Source organism: Eptatretus burgeri, chromosome 15 (assembly GCF_056783735.1).
Source record: "Eptatretus burgeri isolate ZD-2024b chromosome 15, Ebu_testis_v1, whole genome shotgun sequence".
NCBI classification, from domain to species: Eukaryota; Metazoa; Chordata; class Myxini; order Myxiniformes; family Myxinidae; genus Eptatretus; species Eptatretus burgeri.
In genome coordinates, this window is record NC_140975.1 from 56,297,222 (window position 1) to 56,320,814 (window position 23,593).

General features: G+C 44.7%; 1 protein-coding gene across 1 annotated transcript in view; it reads right to left on the bottom strand.

Annotated features, from left to right (window-relative positions):
- The window catches only part of LOC147012230 (nebulin-related-anchoring protein-like), a 34,517-nt gene that overhangs the window by 8,398 nt on the left and 2,526 nt on the right, over positions 1-23,593 (bottom strand). Inside the window, exons 3-12 of the mRNA XM_085856103.1 lie at positions 23,077-23,164; positions 21,797-21,868; positions 15,536-15,619; positions 14,951-15,052; positions 10,397-10,492; positions 4,938-5,033; positions 2,900-2,971; positions 2,695-2,787; positions 2,278-2,385; positions 1,734-1,820 (exon numbers count right to left, since the gene is read on the bottom strand). Coding sequence (XP_085712229.1) covers positions 1,734-1,820; positions 2,278-2,385; positions 2,695-2,787; positions 2,900-2,971; positions 4,938-5,033; positions 10,397-10,492; positions 14,951-15,052; positions 15,536-15,619; positions 21,797-21,868; positions 23,077-23,164 — 898 coding nt within the window. The remainder of the gene's footprint in view (positions 1-1,733; positions 1,821-2,277; positions 2,386-2,694; positions 2,788-2,899; positions 2,972-4,937; positions 5,034-10,396; positions 10,493-14,950; positions 15,053-15,535; positions 15,620-21,796; positions 21,869-23,076; positions 23,165-23,593) is intronic.

Sequence of the window (23,593 nt, forward strand, 5' to 3'; positions counted from 1 at the left end):
GTTGGCTGGAGGAAGCTTGGACCAAGTTGTCATGAATAGGCTGGCCAGGCTTGACATTCGACGAAGGTTAGGACAGGAATTTTGGAATTTGGCCATGGTGCCAGCGATAGCTCGCGTACTCTTCGCGAAGGACACCCGTGGGATCTTGAGCATCCAGTAACTAATGCCAGCAGATGGGATGCCAGTCCAACGTCCATCCGAGGGGACGGCACACACATTGATGAGTCGTCATCCTGCCAGTGAAACACCTGGATGACAGTTCATAGCCAGGTCGGGATTCAAACCCAGGCTGGGTAACTTAGAGGCGAGTGTGTGTACCTCTAAGCCATCCTGCCATCCGTCAACGAGAAATGCTTTAAATTTAGAGTGCAGTTTTGAGATCATTGGGGAGAACAGAAAGATATCGAGAGGAGACGAGCGCCCTCTCGTGAGTACGTGTTCTAATCAAACTGAAAAGTTTGATTTGATAGAAACCCAAGATAAAACAAATCAAGTTTAAGAGGATTCCAAGAAGACAATTAAAAGCATCATCATTGAAACGTTGTCTAAGGTCGACAGCTTCACTATTTTGTTCAAAGTGAAAGTATCTCACCGACTCTTCAAGAAGGAGTCCTTTACATCCACCACCTAATGCTGGCAGATGGGATACCCAATTTAACGTCCATCCGAGGGACAGCGCACACACATTGATCAATCACCCTGCCAATGAAACACCAGGATGAAAGTTTATAGCTGGGTCGGGGATTCAAACCCAGGCTAGACAGCTTAGAGGCGAGTGCACGTACCTCCAGGCCGTCCTGCCAGCCCCCTTGAGAAGTACAATTAGTGGGGCAACTTAGCATAATAATTGTGCATTTTGTGAGGAAAGCACCAAATTTGGCACACTAGTAGCCGATCATATTATGAACAGATTTGGATATGGAGCCATCTCAAATTCAGCCGCTGATGGCTGTGGCAGCCACTTTCCACTGCCATAAAAAAAAATTTTGAGATGGCCCAATATCCAAATCTGTTCATAATATGATCGGCTACTAGTGTGCCAAATTTGGTGCTTTCCTCACAAAATGCACAATTGTTATGCTATATTTAGCTAAGTTGCCCCACTAAATCCAAAGATGCACTTGTTTGAAGCGGTTGTTTTGCATGCGGAGTCGAGGCTCGTGGAGGAGATAGAGCAGAATTGACCAGAACATAACAGGACGAAGAGAACAGTGAAAATAAGGGAACACACCAACATCAGGGTAGAGCAATGAACTGGGGACTTTGAGGAAGAAAGGACGTGGGAAAATTCCAACACGTTCACCTTTTCTCCGACATTAAATGCTACCCGTCAGTCGTGTCTGCACTGCTGTGAGTCTCTGTCACATCATCGTCCGAGCGCATCGAACAAAACTTGAAGCTTCTGTTCATGTTAACAACAGCAAAAGCCATCATAAGATAGAAATCGTTTTATTTAACGACGTCAATGTCTAGAGATGTTATGAAATGTCACCTGCCATGTCCCTTTTTGGGGAGTGCAGATATTTTAAACTTCAGGCTTGGAACAACTGCAGCGTGATGTTGATGAAACCAATTTTGATTTGTCCTGCTTCCACCATCACTGATCAGAGATCAAACCCATGACCTCACTCAATCAAAACATGCACTCCAGCACACCTCCACTTCATGTGGTTGTAAAATCATTCCTGTTGTGATGTAAGTTTCAGGTGTCACGTGAATGCCTTCAAGTTTACCATGCTCTGAGCGAGTCGACGAGTAGACAAACCAGGAGGTACCCAGGGGGTCCCGCGCAGCCAGGCAAGGTCAGCACGGTAACGCAGCTGCAAGGTGATGAAAAAAAAATCACAAAATTCAAATTAATTAATTAAAAACTTTTTCTCGGAACTCTCAAGGAAACAATAAAAACACCTTTCTACACCTGTTAAACCATCCCCCACCTTCTCCCAAAATTTTCCTTCTGTATCCATCTTGTCCACTCTACGTTCTCCCCTCCACCGCATCGTTACCCACATCCCTTGTTTGTCCATGTCTGTCTATTTCCCCCCCTCTGCCCTGCCATTACGCGTTTCCCCCTTCTCCTGCTGTTCATTGTGTTCTGTTGCATCCTGATCCGTTCTGTGTTCTAGCTCTTCCACGAGCCTTGACTTTGTATCCAAAAAACATACAACAGCGGACAATGGCATTGCGGAACTGAAAACAGAGAGGAGATGAAGGAGAACACTAACAAGAGAAGAGTGAGGCAAACATTTCATCACAGAATGATAGCCGCATATATACCTCGCTGGAGTTGTCTCTTGCCTGGCGTGCATTTACCACGGTTAGAGCATCCAATGGCAGGTTGTAACCTCCATCTCTCAACTTATGCCATGATTCCTTGTACCCTACCTAGTAACAAAAAAGAAAACATACAAAGGGTTCAAGTCATTAGTTCATGGTGTTCTCCACTTGTCATTTTGCCATGAGAACAAGGGGCCTGGTTTTTCAGCAACAGGAGCTGCCTTCATTGGGAGAATGTGGGTCTGCCCATGAAACATCCCTTTGCTGGGATTGACTCCGTGGCCGAAATGCCTGAACGTCGTCCTTATGACTAAATAAAAGGCCAGTTGTGAAAACCATCCCCCCAACCCCCTCGTCTTCTCCCTAAGTGCACCATGATGAAATTGTAGGGTCAACGTTCATTCCTTGCATACTCACAGAACTAGCAAGTTTCCCAGCATTCCGTGCGTGCTGCATTTGCAAAGTGTCCCACAAACCTCGGGCCCCCTCCACCGCTCTGCTGTACCATTCCTGCAACCAAAGGTTCCATCACCAATTGCACGTCATATTACTTTAGCACATTTATATGGAATTCGTAATATCCAGATTAATAAACCAATTCCAACCGCAACACTGCCCCCACCTGGTTTGCGTGATCCATGTGTAGCAATCCTCCTTTGGCTCGTTCTTTTTCATAATTAGCTCTGTACTCAACCTTGGTGAGGAAAATTGAGGGGCAACAAGAGGAGTATTTGGCAGGTATGAAATTCCTACATGGATGGTATACTTAAAAAGGGTACGCACACTCTCCTCTAAGCTGTCTAGCCTGGGTTAGAATCCCAACCCAGCTATGAACTGTCATCCCGGTGTTTCACAAACAGGGTGATTCATCAATGTGTGGGCAATCTCTCGGATGGATGTTAAACTGGGTGTCCTGTCTGCCAGCATTCATTGGTGGAAGCTAAAGATCCCATGCTGTTGTTCGTGAAGAGTTAGCGAGATATCGCCGGCACCATGGTTAGAGCATTGCATCAGCGGCACAGCTGTGCCCTCAGACAATGATGCCACCCCGCATCCTTGTGCTGCATACGAATGAAGAAAATGCTGTCGACCAAAATGTTTTTTTTTTTTTTTAAAGAATCAGATATCAAGACTATTCTTGCATTCGTAGATGAATTTTAAGCACCCACTAGCGATAAATGATGATCCATCCATCCATTGGGACCATACTCTGTGCAGAGCGTTGGTGCTGCCTAAGCAGTTTCCTGGGCTATTGGACACAATCCTGGATGGATCGCCACTCCGACACAGGATACCAGAAAGCTGGCACTCATTTTGCCGACCTCGGAAGGATGACAGGCAGATTCAACCCCACCTGGTATTAATCCAACAGACGAGTGGGATTTTAACTCAGGATCCTCGGATCCAAAGCCCAGCACCCTAACCATTAAAGCAACACCAGGCATCAATTATGATTCTACCAAATAGCCTGGGAAAAGTTTCCATTAAACAGCCTTTGATGAATTCCACGTAAAAGTGGACAAGCGATGCAAAAAATAAATTTCGTTCTGACGACAGCAGAATTAGTTTTTCCTTTCAATAAAATACCAAAAGAGAGAACGAACGCCCTTTTCGTTCGTTTTCAACTTTTATTGCATTTTTTGAAATGAACAATACGTTGAGCCTGTATTCGAAGATTGGATATTTTGTGATTCCGTCACGACAGTTTATCAGCCGTGAAAATTGGATGAGACTACTTTCGAGCAGAAAGCGGGTGAAATTAATTAGGTCATCAGTTGAGCTTTTGCGATATGTATCGCGCAGTTGCAAGAATTCGGCATACGAGCAGAGTTTTCGTAATAAAGATAAAGATACCTTCCCTTAACCTATGTCCTTTGGTGTGTGATTCCGTCGCAATTTCAATTAATGATTACTAATTAAGTGCTATTTGTCTTGGAATTTATTTTCCACCGATCATTCCTATTGGTCATGTTTGTCATTACAAAAGCATTATCATCATGACATTTTGGGATATAACTTGAAAATATGAATCTGAATCCAGAAAAGTCTTGTGCAAATGGTGATTCCGTCACGCTGGAATTCATGCTTTGCGATCACGGAAAGGCAGCTTAAGGCCTGGGATTAAACACTCAGCAGTGACAGCTTCACGTGCAAGTCAAAGATGGACTTTGGCCTATGTGCAAGTCAACCACACTCTTCCACAAGGATGTAAAGCCACCCTTAGAGATACAAAATTGGTTGTGATGCTCTTGTGCTACTAAGAAATCGTCTCGTATCAATCATGCGCCTGAATGAGTCGTCTTGATGCTGCTTCAAACCGGTCCAAGCTCGACTTGATCATTGGAGAAAGCAATTTCTCCCGCGAAGTGCTAAACTGTTCGGCCTTCCATGGGGGTGGAAAGTTGCTCTGAATCTTGGGCTCAGCTCCACGATGGAGAAATAATAAAAAATGAACAACTTGGAGCTATGCTGAGTAACAGTCAACAATATCGAGAAGAGAAAGAAATACAAATGCGAAATCCATAGATCAAGGCATTGTGATTGAGGAACAAGAGAGAGAGTGGAAATGGAGGGACGTAACTTGGGAGGGAATGCAATAGTAGAATAAGAAGGTCAATGAGACAATATCCACGTGATAGAATTACAAGACAGGAACATACCTCGCTTGCGAGCTTGTTTGCAGAGCGGGCAGAGGCGAGAACCAGCGAGTCGAGTGGCAGCGAGGTCGACTGAGGGATTGGCGAGCGATACTTCAGCTACAGGCGGAAGGAAAGGAATTGAGGGAAGACAGTTGTAGTTAATCAGAACATTAATTATTATTCACCTGAGGTTACTGCAATCAAAGTGGTGTATAGTCTTGGTTCACTGTTTTACCATTAACCCTTTACTAGCAATCAGACACAAATTATTACAATTGACTTCTTTTTTTCAACAGAGGTGATGCCATCCAACTCTTCCCTGCACAGCTTCAAGCAGGAAGTGCAAGCACCATCTCACGTCATCCCCCATCCTCTCCACAATTATTATTAACCCCGTTAACCTTTCTTAACCCAATCCTTTTAGTTGCAGTCTCTCTCTCTCGCAGTCTCTCTCTCTCGCAGTCTCTCTCTCTCGCAGTCTCTGTCTCTGTCTCTCTCTCTCTCTCTCTCTCTCTCTCTCTCTCTCTCTCTCCCTCTCTCTCTCTCTCTCGCAGTCTCTCTCTCTCTCTCTCTCTCTCTCTCTCTCTCTCTCTCTCTCTCTCTCTCTCTCTCTCTCTCTCTCTTTATCCCACTGTCCAATATTGTCAGTTCATATCCTCTGTTGCCTTTGCTCTTCCATGAGCCTCGATATTGTATTGTAGACAACAAACAAACAGTGGAGAGGTCTTTTCAAGCAACAGTTAAGGAGATACAGAATGACAAGGTACTTTTAGATTCAATTTGTGATGATGATACTTGTCGTCATAATTGGCTTTCTCTATTCCTTATCATCCCGCTGCAGCGCAGCACAAGCCCGAAACCACAGCAGCTCTCCGTCCTTTCCGGTCTTGGAATAGATGTTGTGCTTCTTCCATATCAATTCGAGCTTCAATTCGATCCTTCTCCACCGTTTTGCTTCACCCGGTTCTCGGTCTACCCGCTTGCCTTCTAATGTTCATCCTTTTGGTGTAGTCTTTTCACTTGCGTTTCCTCATCCATTCTTACAAAATGTCCGAACCATTCCAGTCTCGAATTACATATTCGAGCACTCACCGGAGGTTTGTTCAAGTCTTTCTTTGATATCCTCATTTCTTATATTTTAATATTAACATGTTTCTCACCAATTTGCATTTCAAAGCAAACTCATTGCTTATTATCCAATCATGCTGTCTGGCATATTGAGCTTCTTATAAACGTTTGCCACTTCCGTTGGCCTTGTGCCCACGTTCCAATTTTATTCCAGGTGACCTTCAATCCTTTCATTTCCTTCTCGAAGGTACCAGCCACCTGGTCTATCTTGGCTGTATCTGTTGTAGTACAACTGCATTTCCCCCTCTTGTTATGGTAACCATGGAGGACCCCAGATATGTACCCCAGATATGTACAGGACCCCAGTTATGGACAGTTATACAGGACCCCAGTTATACAGGACCCCAGTTACAGGACCCACTCTCTAATACGAGACTTTCAAAATGATCCATGAATGCTAACGTGGCCTTTCTTGTATACACTGTGTCTGTGTGTTTCTATTAGATTTGGTTCTGTTTGCTGGGGCACTTTTAACCTGCCATTGCTCACGCGAAATCTGTAAGTCAAATACTATGTTTAATTTAATTTCCAGGATGTATGTAGACGAAAGAGTGACAATTTCGAAATGGTTAACCATAATTGTTATGTTCCTGGATGCAAATCGGACTCAAAAAATAAAGAAAATATGAGAAATATCCATGGATAAGGAGTGTCAAGTTCATACTATTTCCTGTTAATACAAGCGAGCAGTGGACAACAAACACACACACACATTTTTCCTTTTAGCAATAGATGCAAAAATCTAGTATAATCTACATTGTAGTCCCGGAACCAAACAAAGAATATATTTTCTAATAACCCTCACAGCTCCCACTCCCCTTCCCCACCTCCAACCCAACATGATTAACAGTAAATACAACCATTTAAAATATGTTTTTTTTAAAAAAAAGATTAACCTATGCATTCAAAAACCCCAGATATGACCTTCCCGTCACTGTTAAGAAACACCCAAATCAGATACGGTGTCTCCTTCACGGTGCATCTTGCTCTCATGTAAATAACAGCCGATACAAGCTTTGTGTATTTTCACGTCGCAAAGACGTCGAAGCATTGGTAACCATTACCTTTCTCGTAATGACGCACAGCATCGTCTTTCCAATTCCAATTGCAGACATAAATAATAAATCACCAAGCCTGCCATGTTCATAGGACGCACTCCCGCAAGGTTCAGTCCATTCACTGGTAGTGATAGTCGGGGGTTTGGGTAGAACGCGCCCATCCACAGTTTTGGCCTTGCACATCGTTAGGAGTTTTTGCAGTACGTGCAGCTGTAAGATCTTCACCCTTTCGGCAAGCTGAGAAAGTTCTCCAACGATTTAGTTGTGCAGAGGCTTTCTCTCAGGTACTTTGCCAAGATTTTTAGCTTCTTTTAGAAGCTTTGTGAGCAATTTTAGCTGACAATCCTTCTCGAGCATGCATGTTAACATGCCCTGATTACCGCCGTTTCTATGTGTGTCTGGGTATGTGCACCAAGCATTCTGGGGGTGGATTACATCATTTTGAAAGTCCCATATTGGTTTAGTGTTGCACATGATCATGATATTGTTGATGTATGTTGCATGGATGTTCATGCTTTCTGTTTTGGCTACGTTCATTTTCAGCCCCACTTGTACCACGTACTCCCGTATCCTATTTATTTTGTCCTGCATGCTGTGTAAGGACTGTGACATCATGCAGATGTCAGCTACATCATGCAAAGCAGAGTTCCTCCAGCTTTTCAAAATGGTTTTTTTTAATTTTTTGGCTTTCTCTATTCCTTATCATCCTGCTGCTATGTAGCACAAGGCTTGTTGTTAAATGAACCTGACTTGTTTTAAATTATGACTTCTCTTTATCTTACTTCCTGTTACAATTGCATTATCGACAATGTTAATATTGTTGCAGACCCTGAGTCGGGGGCGAAGACCATGAGGGCTGAACTACCTTAGGTTCCCACCAGACTCTCCGGAATCGCAGGCCGTCGCACACGAATAACTTCGTGACATGGCGGGTCGCTAATCGACCATGAACGCCAATAACTCTACCACATGACTGAGGGTCCTCCATCTAAACTGTTTACCTAAAGGTCATGTGACCGAATTAGCGGGGGACACGCCCTCGGTACGCACTTGCTCAAACTAGATCACCTTACCACATCAGATGCAGCCGAGCGGAGCTGCCCAGCACATACCAGCGAGGAAACAGATCATTGGGAATAACGTTCCAGCGAAACAAGGGTGTGGGCCATGCTGGACCAATGGAGGAAAATACAAAAACGAGCTGGGACCATTTCTACACAAGGTAATTTTTTACAATCAAACGAGGAAAAGTATGTGGCACATTGAATGGGGTTTATGTTATGTACAGCAGGGGATAGCAAGGAATTTGTGGGATGCAGCAAAAGACAAGCAATCTTACCAAAGCAGACACAGAGCAGAGTTATCCAGTTATATCTTCTGCAATCTTAATTTATGCTAGGACAGGCACCATCACACACGCACGCACGCACACACGCACGCACGCACGCACGCACGCACGCACGCACGCACGCACGCACGCACGCACACACACACACACACACACACACACACACACGAGGAAGATTAGATAGCCAGAGAGAAAGAAAGCAGGTGAGGATAAATGACCTCTCAATACCTGGTGCGATTAGCAGACCAATGCAACCCAGAACGCTTAGGGAGAGGTAGGTGGGAGGAATACTGGTGGTGTCTGAGGTGTGGGAGCAGGAGGTGTGGTGTCGTGCAATGTGGGGGGTGCAGTGTCGTACCAGAGAAGAATGGAATTGCGAGTCAGTAATGATGTTCTTTGTGTGTCCAAAGAAGACGGGATAGAGAGGTGGACAGAGAAAGAGAGGAGAATATGAGTGAGGAGGAAGGTCCCTAATCTAGCTCTGTAAAAGTCTGTATCTGTGGCGTGTACCTCCGTGTGACGCTCTGCCTGAGCGCTCCCACATCATATGGCGCGTTATCTCCTACTTAATTACTTTTCCGGGGCTCATGGCAACGTGCGCTCTACACTGGTCCGTCTGGTTGCACGGGGGTGGCGGGACGTCGACAGCATGGCAGGGAGTCTCGAAAGACGGCAGTTGCCCCAGATCAGGCTCTCGAAGAAGTATAAGCATGTTCTGGCAATCGCACACCAATAGTGTTCAGGAGAAGAGCGAGACAGGAAGCGAGGCGAAGAGGCGAGAGGCAAGGGGCGAGGAGCGAAGAGACTCTAACGACTCCAACCTACTCCTTTTAAAAGCTCTGGGCGAAGGGTGGGGCGATGACTGGAAAGCGATGCACTGTGGCCTGAATCCTGCTCCTCTATTGGGCTGCAGCTGCCCTAGCCACATCCTGGCAGGCTCCAGGACCAGAAACTGGCTCAATTGCCTTCCAGGCAAACCAGCTTCGGCACGGGTCGGAGCTCCTGACTTAACATAGGGCATGCTCCCCGAGCTGGCACTCTGGCCCTGATCGTGCTCCGAGTGCAGTCTGAATGTCAGATGGCAGCGGACTTTCCCCGCAATCCACAGGCCCCCTCATGAGCCAAAATGCACACCCGGGCCCCGAACCAAACTCCCGGATCACCCTTCTCGTGACCCGTCCTCTTTGCCCCTGGCCTTGCCGTGGTCTGGCATTTGGATGACGGTTGTGTCAATTCCAGATGCTCACCCGGGACGTCCCCGGTGAGATGCGGTCACATGACTAACGTCTGTTGCATGGTCGAGCATGGTGTGGTGCCGAGGACAATCCGACGTCGTGAAGTGCTCCTCAAAATAGAGTGGTGATTTGTCGCCATTCAGAGGTAAGAGGGGGTGTGGGAATATTTTTCCCGTGTGCGGGAGGCGTTTGTGGTCACAGTGGTGAGGTTTGGTGAGCAAGGTGCGAAGTAAGGTGAGGTTCTGGTTGGGAATTGGCACGTAGATTTGAACGAAATAATGGCGTGTGATTCCCGTTCGCGGGTGGTGGAGTGTGTAGTGGAGATGTGGTGGATCCAAGCCACAGGCGGTATCGTGGTGTGCTTATTGTCAATTTCCTATTGAATGGCGTGTGTGCTTCCATGCTTGTTATGTACTAAGGCTAAAAGGACAGGGAATCAGAATATGAATCAGAGGCACTTACTAAAGACACACGCAATGCACTTCATCCCGTTAACCCACCAGACATGAGGGGAGGACTAACTGCACGGATCCTAATGAAATAACTGCCTGGAGATCACTGCATGTTGGGTACCATTGCTTTCGAGGCATGCGGTTTTGCAGAACCACAACAACATTTCAGTCATTCATGTGTTTCATCGAACATGTATTCATGTCGGCAAGAGCGGTGAGTGTGGATGTACAGATATTGAGGTTAAAGTGGTACCGGTACCTCAGACAGTTGTGCATTTTTCCGTACTTGCTGCAGTTCTGGGGAATCTGTTACTGCTGTGACTGGTAGTTTCATTGCTGGTTGTCGGTACCGTGTCTGCAGAAATAAAAGTCGCTGAAGTTTTCCAAAAAGATAAACAATTGGGTTACTTAGTGTACATTTTACTTTTAGTAACACAGATATTACAAATGAAAACTAGAACATCACTCGGCATTGTGCATTATACCTCCTCCAGGCTGAAGTTTCCATTTTGGATCCCACTGATAGGCCGGATCTGGATCTGGACCTAAACCAAAATCGAATCACCTTGTTTATGTCACCTTCCCAACTCACACAAGTTTGTCATAACCCGTCCACAAAGTTTTTGAAATATCATGTTATATATTGTTTTTGGCCTTATCCCTCAATGGTGAAGACTCACTTAAAACTTCAAAAACAATTCTCGCATCCGGATTCGGATCTTCATCAAAATCAAATCAATTTGTCTGTGTCACACACTGAACCTGCCCACCAAATTTTGTCCGAATCTATCCATAACTTTTTGAGATATCCTGCTAACGTACAGACAAACAGGCAGATTGGGGGGGGGGGGGGGTGAAAACATAACCTTTGTCCACCTTCGATGGCGGAGGTAATTAAGCACGGGAAAAAAAAGAGTTCATTTGGCCAGAAGTTTACCATTACTAATCATCTGTTCATTACATATGCCGCTAATTGAGTAGGGTCTGGGGGTGGAGGTGTTAAATTGAGAACAGACAAATAATGGAGGATGATAGGAGAAAAGGAGGTAAATGGAGTGTGAGAAGAGTAGGAAGAGACAGAAATAAGTTTAGGAGGATATAGTAGAAAGTAGAGGGAAGGGAAGAGGCATACAAAAAAACTGCTTGGGTGGGGGGGGGAGGGGGGTGGTGTCAAGTATTACAGATGTCCCCTTATAAGTATTACTTATGAGGGCATGTTGAAAAGTAATGCCTCCTATTCGTATTCTCCAAAACAGGTAAAGATATTCGAATGAAACAAAGACAGATACTAACATCAAACTTTATTCTACCATGGTGCATCTTTATTTCTCAACATAATCACCGCTGCGGTCCACACATTTCTGCCAACGTTCAAGTGGTTTTGTGATGCCATCACAATAGAACTGTGCATCTTGCTGACTTAACCAGCAATTGACAGCAGCCTTGATATCACCATCAGAAAAACAAAATGTTTTCCACAAAGGTGTTGCTTAAGTTTGGGGAAGAGATGAATATGTGACGGAGCCCAGTTGGGGCTGGTGATCATTTGTGGTGACCTACTCCGTTGACTGTTTCTCACTCTCAGGATCGTAATAGCGCACCCAACTCTCATCTCCAGTCAGTCATCTCGGCTCTCATCTCCAACACTTCACTTCACTGACAACCTCGTGTTGCCCTCTGCCATCATGACTAATGTAGCACTGAGATATTGAGTGTCCGAATCACAAAACTTTGCACCCATTGGTGGGAAGAACTAATGTGTAAACTGCGCTTTGTTTCATTCAAATATCTTTCCCTGTTTTGGAGAAAAAGAACAGAAGGCATTACTTTTCAACACGGCCTGAAAAATATATTAGTGGCTCCATTTTTTCCCCTTATGGTTTTTGAAATGACAAGCCTGGTGTTGGCTTAATTGTTAAGGTGGCTGGCTTAAGATTTTTGGGTTTTGCGTTCGAGCCGCTGTCAACCATTAAATAACAAAAGGTGGGTTGACTCAGCCTGTAATCCTTCCAAGGTCAGCAAAATGAGTACCAGCTTACGATAAACAGGGGGCACTGCATCAGTAGCACAGCCGTGCTCCCAGCAATGATGCATCCAGCAGCTGCAGGCTGCATGTAAAATAATAATTTTAAATGACATTTCATTTTATAGCAGGCCGAATTTGATCTGATCCTTTCGAAAGTGATGAAAACATTTTGGCTCGATACGATGTCATCAGAAGGTGTTTCATCTCGGAGCACGCCATGTTGTATGGAAAGGGTAAGACGGCTCCCCCATCTGCATTCATGTGGTACATTTAGAAGGATATGGGAGAAGTAGGAGGTTCAGGAGGAAAAAGGAGGACATTTATGTAGCTGTGGTATCTCTGCTGGCTAATACAGTGGTAGCTTATTGTTGTTGTTGTTGTTGTTGTAGTAGTGTAGCCCTCTGCCATCATGACTAATGCCATGCTGATCGATCTTCTAGGAGTGACCCAGAGATCCACGTCGTCATGAAGCCAGGGCCATGAGAGGGAGGGAGAAAGACAGAGAGAGAGAGGGAGAGAGAGAGAGAGAGAGAGAGAGAGAGAGAGAGAGAGAGAGAGAGAGAGAGAGAGAGAGAGAGAGAGAGAGAGAGAGAGAGAGAGAGAGAGAGAGAGAGAGAGAGAGAGACAGAGACAGAGAGACAGAGAGAGACAGATAGATAGAGACATAGACAGAGAGACAGAGAGAGACAGATAGACAGAGAGATAGAGAGAGAGACACAGACACAGAGACAGAGAGACAGAGAGACAGAGAGACAGAGAGACAGACAGACAGACAGACAGACAGACAGAGAGATAGAGGGAGAGACGGACAGACAGACAGATAGACAGACACAGAGAGAGACAGAGAGAGAGAGCTGGTCCATGGCTGTGTTGCCTTGACGAATATGCACAGCAGGGAAGAATAGGGAAGACTTCCTCTCCCCCCCCCTTCCCCAATGCAACGGGAGGGGGGGGGGGGTGAAACGACCACGTAGACGCATCCTCAGTAGTTGCAGTGGTGGCTTGTTGCTAAGGACACTGAACTGGTATCCAAAAAGTTGTTGATTCAAATTCAGCTGAAAGCAGCAGCATTTATGGATTTAGATTTTGAGCGTCAGGAAGTATTGCTAGTTTTATGAGAACTGCCACCTTTGTAATAGTGTCGGTAAAGACAGTTGGCTCATTAACAGCCTTCAGAATTGAGACAATCTACTACGCCGCCTAATCTGATCCACATGTGATGCTAGCCCATTCGTTGTGGTAAAAAAGAAGAGAAGAAGCAAGAGTAGGCCTTTGAGCCCCTAAGTATGCATAGATGAAATGGGAAGTTGAAGAAGGCTATTTACAATATAACTGATGATGATATCATGCATCACAGGTGAAACACACCAAAACGGAATATTGGCTTTAAGCTTTCATGTGCAATCTTTGTATAATAGCTGGAAAAGCAAAAAGAGTAGCCCACTGTGTGCTGATACCTGGCCAAGTTCAAAATATTTCCAAATGTTTTCTGTGCCAAATTCTAAATTCCTGTCCTGATCTTCAGAAGACCCAACATGAGTGGAAGTTACAACTCCAGAAATTATATAAACCCTAATGCAGGTGTTGCATACACATGAATGATGCCACAGAAGTAAGACTAGGGAGTTCATAGAACATCTTACCCCACACAGTCTTCAGAAACAAGGACATGGTCTACGAGCGGCAGATTTGATTGGTCATGATGACGTATAATGCCAAATATTTTTTTCCGAGTACTGCTCAATGGAAGGGTTTTGAGAGAGTCGAAAAGGTGATTTGTGTTCTGCAGTGTTCAAGTATATAACTAAATATAAATAAAATTAAGATTTGAAAGGTTGAATACATTCTGGAACCTTATTTAACACGTTACATTAGTTCTTCATGTCTGTTGTTTGTGTCCTTTGTGACGTCCTTAAAAACAGCAAGTTTCCTGTTTAGAATGATTATCCCCAGGCTTTTTGAAGAAGAAACGGGGGGGGATATTGTAATCAGCTTCGTCTGTCTGTCTGTCCGTCCGTCCGTCCGTCACATTATCTCCTAAACAGTTGGGCAGAAATTGAACAAACTCGGTAGTTAAGATCACCACATGGCACGAAGGTGCAAGAGCAGTATTACGTTTGGCCTCGCCCCCTGGGTGGGGTCAAAATGTCAAATCCCCCAAAAATGCAGCAATTACGGTCACATTTTAAAACATTTTCTGATGAAACTTTGGATATGCAATCAAGATTGAGGGACGCATGAAATATGTAACGATTTTTAGGATTTGATGACTGGTTTTTGATGACTGACGACTGGTTGGATTTTGGATCATGCCCCAGCAGGTGGGGATTTATGATCACAAGGGTCAAAGCAGAAATTTTTTTTATATTTCAAAATTTGATATTAGGTCATTCCTGGTGGAACCTTTTGCCAACTTTCAAATTTACTTTCGGTGGGAAGCGTGGGGATTTGCGATGGCATGCCATCGACTTCGCTCTCGCTCTAGTTTTCTAATTTGTTAGATTGCCAGACAGACTAAAAATTTTATTCCATTCCTCTCTACGCATGTGTAATCGGGACGAATTCAGAGCCAAAGTGCTGCTAAACTACCGGCTCATTTCTGATTCATGTTCCCATTCGTTTGAAATTAAGTTGTTCCTCAATCATAAACTGACGTTTGTGGACAGACAGACAGACAGACAGACAGACAGACAGACAGACAGACAGACAAAGTGACCCAATTATGAAACCCAGTTTTTCGCTTCGTGTGCCCGGGGATAAATATTGAAATCGATGATGGTGACTTACCTCCAGCTGCTGAAGCTGTTGTTTGCAGTGTGCATAGGCTGGGCTCTCAGCCAGGGGGAAGCTCCTTCCACAAGGGGCCGGGCCTGGGAACTGTGTTACGAGCTGCAAATAAATGGGAAACTCAACAACAAAATGGTGTCAATAATAACAAAAGGAACTGCATTTTAAAAGGTTAACACGAGTTTTGCAAAAGGAATGAGTCGGATTATAAGGTGGTTACAGATGGTGGGGATATTGTACAGGGTATTAATCATCTAGATATCGGGATTGAAAGCATTTTTGAATGTGCCGTATAAGCAAAATAATATTTTTTTTCATTTGTTTGCAGAAAAAAATACTGCAATCAAATGTTTCGGTGACAAAAACATACATCAATCAAAATACAATCAAATTCGAATCAAAATTCACTTTTTATCAAAGGTTAAATTGACCACCAAAGGGAAGTGAAGTTGATCAAAATGTGTGCCAGCTGGTGTCTCATGAGCATCACAGAAGGTTAAAGGTCATACAGTATACACAGTATTACTTTATTTGATCCATTCACAGAGCTATTTTCATGGAGTGATGAAGAGCATGTCAGTATACCTGGCTGGCAAGTTTCTGGGCATGATGTGCACAGCGATATGCCGGAGTGTCGGTGGCTGGAAAACTGTGAATGTCTCCTTGAGACTACAAGCACACAAAACAGAGCAAACAATAAAAATTATTATTCCATCTGATGCATACATAACAATAAAAAGAGCAATCAGAGATTACAGACCCTCACCAGGACTTTTTTGTGGTGTTTGTGTAGTTTTGTGTGGTGTATTTTGTGCAGTGTTTGTGTGCTGGTGTGTTACGCAATTAATAAGAGACAAATCGAGAACTGTCACTTTATAACTGCTGGCAGTGATGATTGGGTACCAACATGTCTCGCTTTGATGCAACCCCGCTTTCATTGGACACCTGACGTTTTTATTATTATTATTATTATTATTATTATTATTCAATTGAATTTAGAATGAGATTAAATTTAATTCAACTCAAATCAAATAGGTACAGTCCTGCATTGGAGTAATCAGAAGTAACCCAAACAAGAAAAGAGCAAAGATTAAGTCATCAGGAGGAACTCTGATAGGATTCACATTTCAGCTGCTGCTCATCCACCCTCAATCCCATCCAGGCACAGCCAAGTGAGCCTTATTAAAAATAAAAATAAAAAATCACAAAGAACCCAGATAAAAACAAACAAATAATTCTGTCTGCCAGACCATGCATCCGATCAGGATGAAATTTAAAACATGTATGACCCAATATCACTCGATCATAATTGTGAAGTTTCACGTCGATTGATTTCGCAGTTCCAGAGAAAACATTATTTAATATTTTTCTTCATTCCAATATGGCTGCCTAACTATGTGACCTATCAATTATTCCTTAACAAACTCATACACCAGTGGCATGGGGAACATTTGTGTGAAGGTTCCCCTCGATCTGTCCAGCCGTTCTGGAGAAGATTTTTTTTTATAGGTTTTCGGGTAAATCCAATATGGCTGCCAAACCATGTGACCTATGACATCATATGTGTAAACCTTTTGCTCCTCATGGAGAGGCAGTCATACCTGTAAAGCTTCACCTCGATCTGTTCAGCCACTTCGGAGAAGAAGATTTTTGAAGGTTAAAAAACAAAACAAAAATATGGCTGCCGAATCACGTTGACTTTTTTTTTTTTTTTTGCTGTGGACGTCATAATTGCTGCCGAATATGATTTTTTTTTTTCTGCGGACCATTTTATCCCTAGATGACCTTCAAAAATTTCCATACTGATCAGATGTAGCATTAAACATATGCAATTATGACGTCATAACGCAGCCACCTATGATGTCATTAAAAAAAACTCACACTTGAGTGCTTGCTGTGTACCAAGTTTCAATTTTTACCCTCGCCAAAGGAGAGGGCATTGCATTTGGGTCCGTTTGTTTGTTTGTCCGCACAGAGCTTTCGTATTTTCACCGCAAATGCTTGGCGGACTGAGACGAAGTTTTCACCATGAAAATTAGCGATTGCTCATGTAGAATGTTTATAATGATAAATATGACATCATAGGTCACGTGGTGTGGCAGCCATGTGGGAAAATGGGAAAAAAAAATTGGACCTCAGTATCTCTGAAACCACACAAAGGAAGAAATTTAAACTTGGCACACGGCAAGTACTTGACATTGGGAATAAGTGATTTTTCAAAGACATCATACGTGCCTTCATTATGACGTCATAACTGCACATGTTGAATGCTACATCTGATCAGTATGAAAATTTTTGAAGGTCATCCAGGGATAAAATTGTGAATAGAAATTTTTTTGCTTACGTCATCGGTCTTGTGATTCGGCAGGCATATTGTTAAAAACAAAAAAAAACCTTCAAAATTCTTCTTTTCTGAAGTGGCTGAACAGGTTGAGGTGAAACTTTACACGTATGACTGCCTATCATTGAGTAACGAAACGTTTCTCACATGTGATCTCAAAGGTCACATGGTTCGGTGGCCATGTTGGATTTACCCAAAAACCTATAAAAAAAATCTTCTCCAGAACGGCCAGACAGATTGAGGAGAAACTTCACACAAATGCTCCCTAAGCCTTGGGTGTACAAGTACGTGAAGGAATAATTGATAGGTCACATGGTTTGGCAGCCATATTGGATTGAAGAAAAATATTAAATAATGTTTTCTCTGGAACCGCTTAATCAACCGGCATGAAACTTAACAATCATGATCTAGTTTCCTCGGTGCGGATTCAGAGACACAGAGTTCCATAGTTTTTCCATTTTTCCAACATGGCTGCCACACCACGTGACTTATGACGTGATAATTATCATTAAAACATTCTACATAAATAGTCGCACCTCTGGTGAAAATATAGTCTCAATCCGACAAGTGGTTGCGGTGAAAAACAGGAATGTTCTGTGCAGACAAACAAACAAACAGACAGACAAATAAACAAATGGATCCAAGGCAGTACCCTGAAGGGCGGAGGAGCTCCTTGTGAGCCAACGGCCATCCATATCTAGTGCCCAACTGTGTCTGCGGACGTCCTCCTGCAGTTGGGTTACTTTTTTATTAGGAGGTTGGTGGCAGGATTTGCACTCCGGCCACCGTAAAACCCTTCATTCCGCAAAACACACAAACGCAAAAAAAATCTGAAAACCCACTCCGTGGGAGTACCTCCTGTGCAGCTTCCCTTCACAGGGCAGCTCACCGGATGATGGGATTGGGGCAAAGCCTTCGGGACCCCCTATCTTTGATGAAAGGAGGGAAACCACGGGGTAACCTCCCTGGGTCAGATTGCGAGAGAGTGTGTCGGAGTGGTGCTGAGGTGTAGTCCACCAGACGGCGGTCTCCTTGGGTTAACCTGAGGCGGTCCCTTTGGGTGGGTGCCTGGAATGTCCTATCCCAAAGAGAGGATGATCACCTGTCTCTGTTATAATCTGAGCTCAAGCGTTTGGACATCGGGATTGCAGCTCTCTCTGAGGTTCGGAGACCGGATTGCGGCGAGATAATGATGGGTGGTTACACCTACTATTGGTCTGGTCGCTCTGATGGTTACCATACTCAAGGAGTTGTAGCTGTATCCAAAAAGCTGACCCCAATGATAATTGAGGTAACAGCGGTCAACAAGCGTATTATGAGACGAAGGATTCATCACTCCTTAGGTGTCATTTCCCTGGTCTCTGTCTATGCTCCGACTGAGGCGAGTGATCTCACCATGAAGGATGCATTCTACGCCACGCTCGAGTCTGTTGTTGATCAGTGCCCCAGACGAGATACACTTCTAGTCTTGGGGGATTTCAATGCATCGACTGGAACTGATAGCGATGGTTATGAGATGTGTGTTGGTCCCCATGGGTCAGGAACTATGAACCTGAATAGCACTAAGTTCCTTGACTTTGCAAGAAGTCATGGACTTAGGGTGGCTGGTTCATGGTTTCAGCGCCAACAAGGTCATCGCTGGACTTGGTATTCCAACGCTGGCGGTGTGGCAAAGGAGATTGACCATGTCCTCGTTGACGGTCGCTGGAGGATAATCCAGAACTGCAGGGTCTACCGGAGTGCTCAGTTCCTCAATAATGACCACCGGCTTGTTGTAACAACTCTAAAGCTGCACCTGAAATCCTGGAGAATGGTACCATCCCAGCCTAGGCTGGATGTTGGCAAGCTCAAGGATGAGAGAGTAGCTGAGGAGTTTGCGAACAGGCTGAGTGGACACTGTGGGGGTCTGGGTGCTTTGGGGGGCCCTGAAGAGTTGTGGAGTGCCTTCCAGACCACCGTCCTTGATGTTGCCGGTGGATGTCTTGGAGCTCACCGCAGGGCAAAGAAGAATTTTGTCTCTCAAGGGACACTGGATACCATTGACCAGAGTCGCAGGGCCAGGCTGAATGGCAGAGCTGAGCTGTTCAGGGAGCTGAGGCGTAAAACTGTACGTGCACTAAGGGTGGACAAGGAGGCCTATGTGCGAGGAATCTGTGAGGGGGTAGAGCATCACCTGTGGACAGGTGATTCTCGTCCCGCTTACAGGGGAATTCGCGCATTACGTTCATCCAAGCCCATCCCTCGGAGCACTGCAGTGAGAGCAGAGAGTGGTAGGCTCTTATCAGAGGAGTCTGAAGTGAAGGCCCGCTGGGCCGGTTACTTTGAGCGGTTGTACCAGGCTGATCTCCCAGCTGTCGAGTTGGACATCAATGGTGTTACAATCCCTGTTGCTGACCCTCCAATCAATTGTGGTCCACCTTCCCTTGTGGAAACACAGGCTGCGGTGAACCGGTTGAAACAGGGTAAAGCTCCAGGGATCTGTGGCATCCATGCTGAACTTCTCAAGGCTGGTGGAAATGCTGCACTCGTGTAGTTGCATGCAGTTTTGTGCTCTGCCTGGAACACAGGCATCATCCCAACTGACTGGAAGAGGTGCCTTGTTGTCCCTCTCTGGAAAGGGAAGGGTGATCGCCAAGACTGCAACAACTACTGAGGGGTGACGCTGCTCTCAGTGCCGAGCAAGGTGTTTGCTCGGATAATTCTTGAGAGGGTTCGCCACCATCTGCTTGAGCACCAGCATCCAGAGCAGTCAGGCTTTACACCAAAGAGGTCAACGATTGACCGTATCCTTGCTCTTCGTGTCCTCACCGAATGCAGACGAGAGTTTCGGCAGGGGCTGCTTGCAGCCTATGTTGATCTCTGTAAAGTGTTCGATTCAGTGAATCGGGATGTCCTCTGGAGGATTCTTGGTCTTCGGCGGGTGCCACCAAAACTGATCGATCTGATGTCTGAACTCTACTCTGGTACTGAGAGTGCTGTGAAGTGTGGTGGTACCATCTCTGACTTATTTCCAGTTGTTACTGGAGTTCGTCAGGGGTGTGTACTGGCCCCCACACTTTTCAGCACTTGTATGGACTGGATTTTAGGGAGGATGTCGGAAAGATCAAACTGCGGTGTATTGTTTGGGAATGTCAAGATCTCGGACCATGATTTCGCAGATGATGCAGTCATCTTTGCGGAGACTTTAGATATCCTTTTGGGGGCCCTCGAGGTGCTGAATGAGGAGTCGGAGCCGCTGGGATTACGGCTTTCTTGGGTCATAACTAAGATCCAGGCTTTCGGTGACATCTTGGATGCTGCTGTCCTGTCTGTGTCTGTTTGTGTTGAGGATGCTGAGGTCGTGGAGAGATTCACTTACCTTGGCAGTGATATTCATGTCTCTGCTGGCTGTGAGTCAGACGTTGATAGACGTCTGTGTCGGGCCTGGGGAGTCATAGATTCACTGGATCATGGGGTGTGGCGCTGCCGGTACCTGTGTGGGAGGACGAAAGTCCGAGTCTTCAGGTCCTTGGTGCTTCCAGTCTTGCTCTATGGATGCGAGACTTGGACTCTGACCAAGGATCTGAGACGGAGACTTAATTCCTTTGGTACCAGGTCTCTTTGGAGAATCCTTGCTATAATTCCATCATGACTGAGGCATGGCCATGCCACTGATGCAGTGCCCTGTACATTGGCACAATAATTTTGCAAACGCTAATGGGCACACAATGGCCTGCTTTTTTCGAAATTCACCATAGCATCTGTAACATCCACCGGTGAATGCTGGCAGACAGGACATCCGGCTTCACACTCTTCGGAGGAAGCCATATTCATTGCTACATCGCCCTGCCTGTAAAGCACTCAGATGACTGTTTAAAGTCGGGACAGGTAATAAACCCAGACGACATAATTCAAAGGTGAGTAACCTACCTGTGAGATAACCTGTCAGCCCAGCAATGATTATATAAATGTAACACTGTACAATGTGCAAGATACAATTTAAAAGAAGCTTGTTAGACTCAAAAAGATTGTTCGTTGTTGCTTTGAAAAGTAGCTTTCATCAGGTATTTGTAGATTTTTGAGTCGGTAAGATACGTGGGCTTCGGCAGGGGGAGTGGGTGGGGGAGCAACATGACAAGACGTACCGTGTTGTTGACAATGCCTAAAGAATAAGACATAATGAAATCGGTGTTATGCCGGTTTGTGTTCCTTTTAGCCTAACAAAATGGCTGACCCACAGGTGGAAGATTTTTCCAGAAGGTTAAGGTGTTTCATCAACATCCAAGTTTTGTCTCTGCTCAGTCCCTTTACTCGTTGTTCTCCGTCCACATGAGCCCCTTGAATGTTCAACATGGTTCGTCAAACGACCGAGCCAAGCGTGTGTGCAGGGGGGGGGTATGTAGGGCATAGCCCCAAATCAACATGCATTATGATGTCACAGTAAGCACCCCAACAGACATGACTCACAGGTAGAAAGGTGACGTTAAAACAAGGCATGCTGGAGACCAGGTGTTCAGTAATGGTACCTCTGGATCTTTTAGCTGCTTTGCTGCTTGGTCAAGGTGGAGTTCCGTCCGATACTTATCCCTATATTTGATCTGTAAAAAAAAAAAAACAAACACCACCAATCATCTCAAAAATAGTTTCCTTGTTTTTTGGAATTACTTCCTCTTCTTCTAACATTGTGCTGGCAGAAATGTCTATCCCGTTTCAAAAAGATCATGGGATCTGTAATGCTGAAGGGACAGCCGGCTTAACTGTCCCCTCCCGAAGGATGGTGTGCGCTGCTCGTATGTTGTGTGTTTTGTTACCTCTGCCACCGAAAGTGGATGGAGGTGATGATGTATTCACCCCTGTCTGCCCGTTTGTCTGTGAGCAGGATATCTCAAAAGACTACAGACAGATTCGGACGAAATTTGCTGGACAGGTTGGGTGTTTGACAAGGTCCAATTTATTAGATTTTGGTGAAGATCCGAATCCGAACACAAGAATTGTTCAGTGATTCTTCACCATTTTGTTATGAGGCTAAAAATGATGCATAGCACGATATCTCCAAAATATTAAGGACGAATTCGGACGAAACTTGGTGGATGAGTTGGGTAGGTGGACAGGAACAAGCCGATTAGATCTTGGTTCAGGTCGGGATACAGATCCGACCTATTAGTGGGATACAAAACGTCAACTGTACAGTTTGGCGAAGGTGTGCACTCTACCGAATGCCGTTCGAGGTGTAACTGCATTAAATGGTAATTTTAGTCACGACCGAGATGCACAATGTTGGGGGAGGTTGTTAGGGGGACCCAGGGGGGGGCTGGACCTCCTTAGTGGAAGTATGGAGCATAATGTCTCCAAAGAGACCTCTTGCCCCCATACTCCTTTTCCCTGCAAAAAAAAATGTTCTGTACAATTCTGTGTAATTTGCACTGTTGAGTCTGGCGGAACTATGGAGTTCTATAGAATTTATACAGAACATTTTTTGCAGCATTAATTAATGGAGATTTCCACTACTTGAGAGGAAACATAGGCCCTCTCCCCTCCCCTTACAAAAATTATGGTCATATTTCATTCCCCTAAGGCCGAGGGTGATCGGCAGACCACATGCCCGGCCTCTTGGCAACAAATATTAAATGTAGGAAAATATTTATGAATGGAGCAGTTTTTGTAGCTATTGACGTTAAACAAGAATGAAAATGAAAATCAGACAATCAGAAGCTTCATTCCAACAGTGTTCACATTATCAGTAACCACAAAGTACGCAATAAAGATCAATGAAGTTACAAGAGACGAGCAATGGTTAACCGGTTACCTCGCTTGCTTCTTGCGTCTGCTTGCGTGCGTGGATGTTTGCGGGTGTGTCCAACACACTGGTGTATTGCATCTGTTTGGGGCAATGTCTGCAAGCCAGAGAAACGCTGTCATTATCTGTCCAGTGTTTGTTTGCATCTTTCTAGCACTGTCTTGTTCTTGCAACCGTCATCGAACAAAACCCCAACCGAGTAAAACTTAAACAATCTTTACTTAATAAGAGAAGTTTGGGATTGGAGTTGGCATTAGGGTGATATTGGGGTTTTGTCCGAGAATTGAGAAAACATTCGTTAAAACTAAAGTTTTTAAAGTTTTGTTGATTAAGAATAGTACAAGCCGGTAGGCGGCGATGGATAGCCGAGCAGGAGGTAAACTATTCCATATATCACAAAAACCGGAATATATTTGATAGAGCATCACCTGTAGATCATTCGTGCCAAATTTCATAACCCTACGTGGGATAATGGCTTTCGGAATTGATTTCGCGTGAACGGTACCGATTTTGAAGGTTTTTTTGG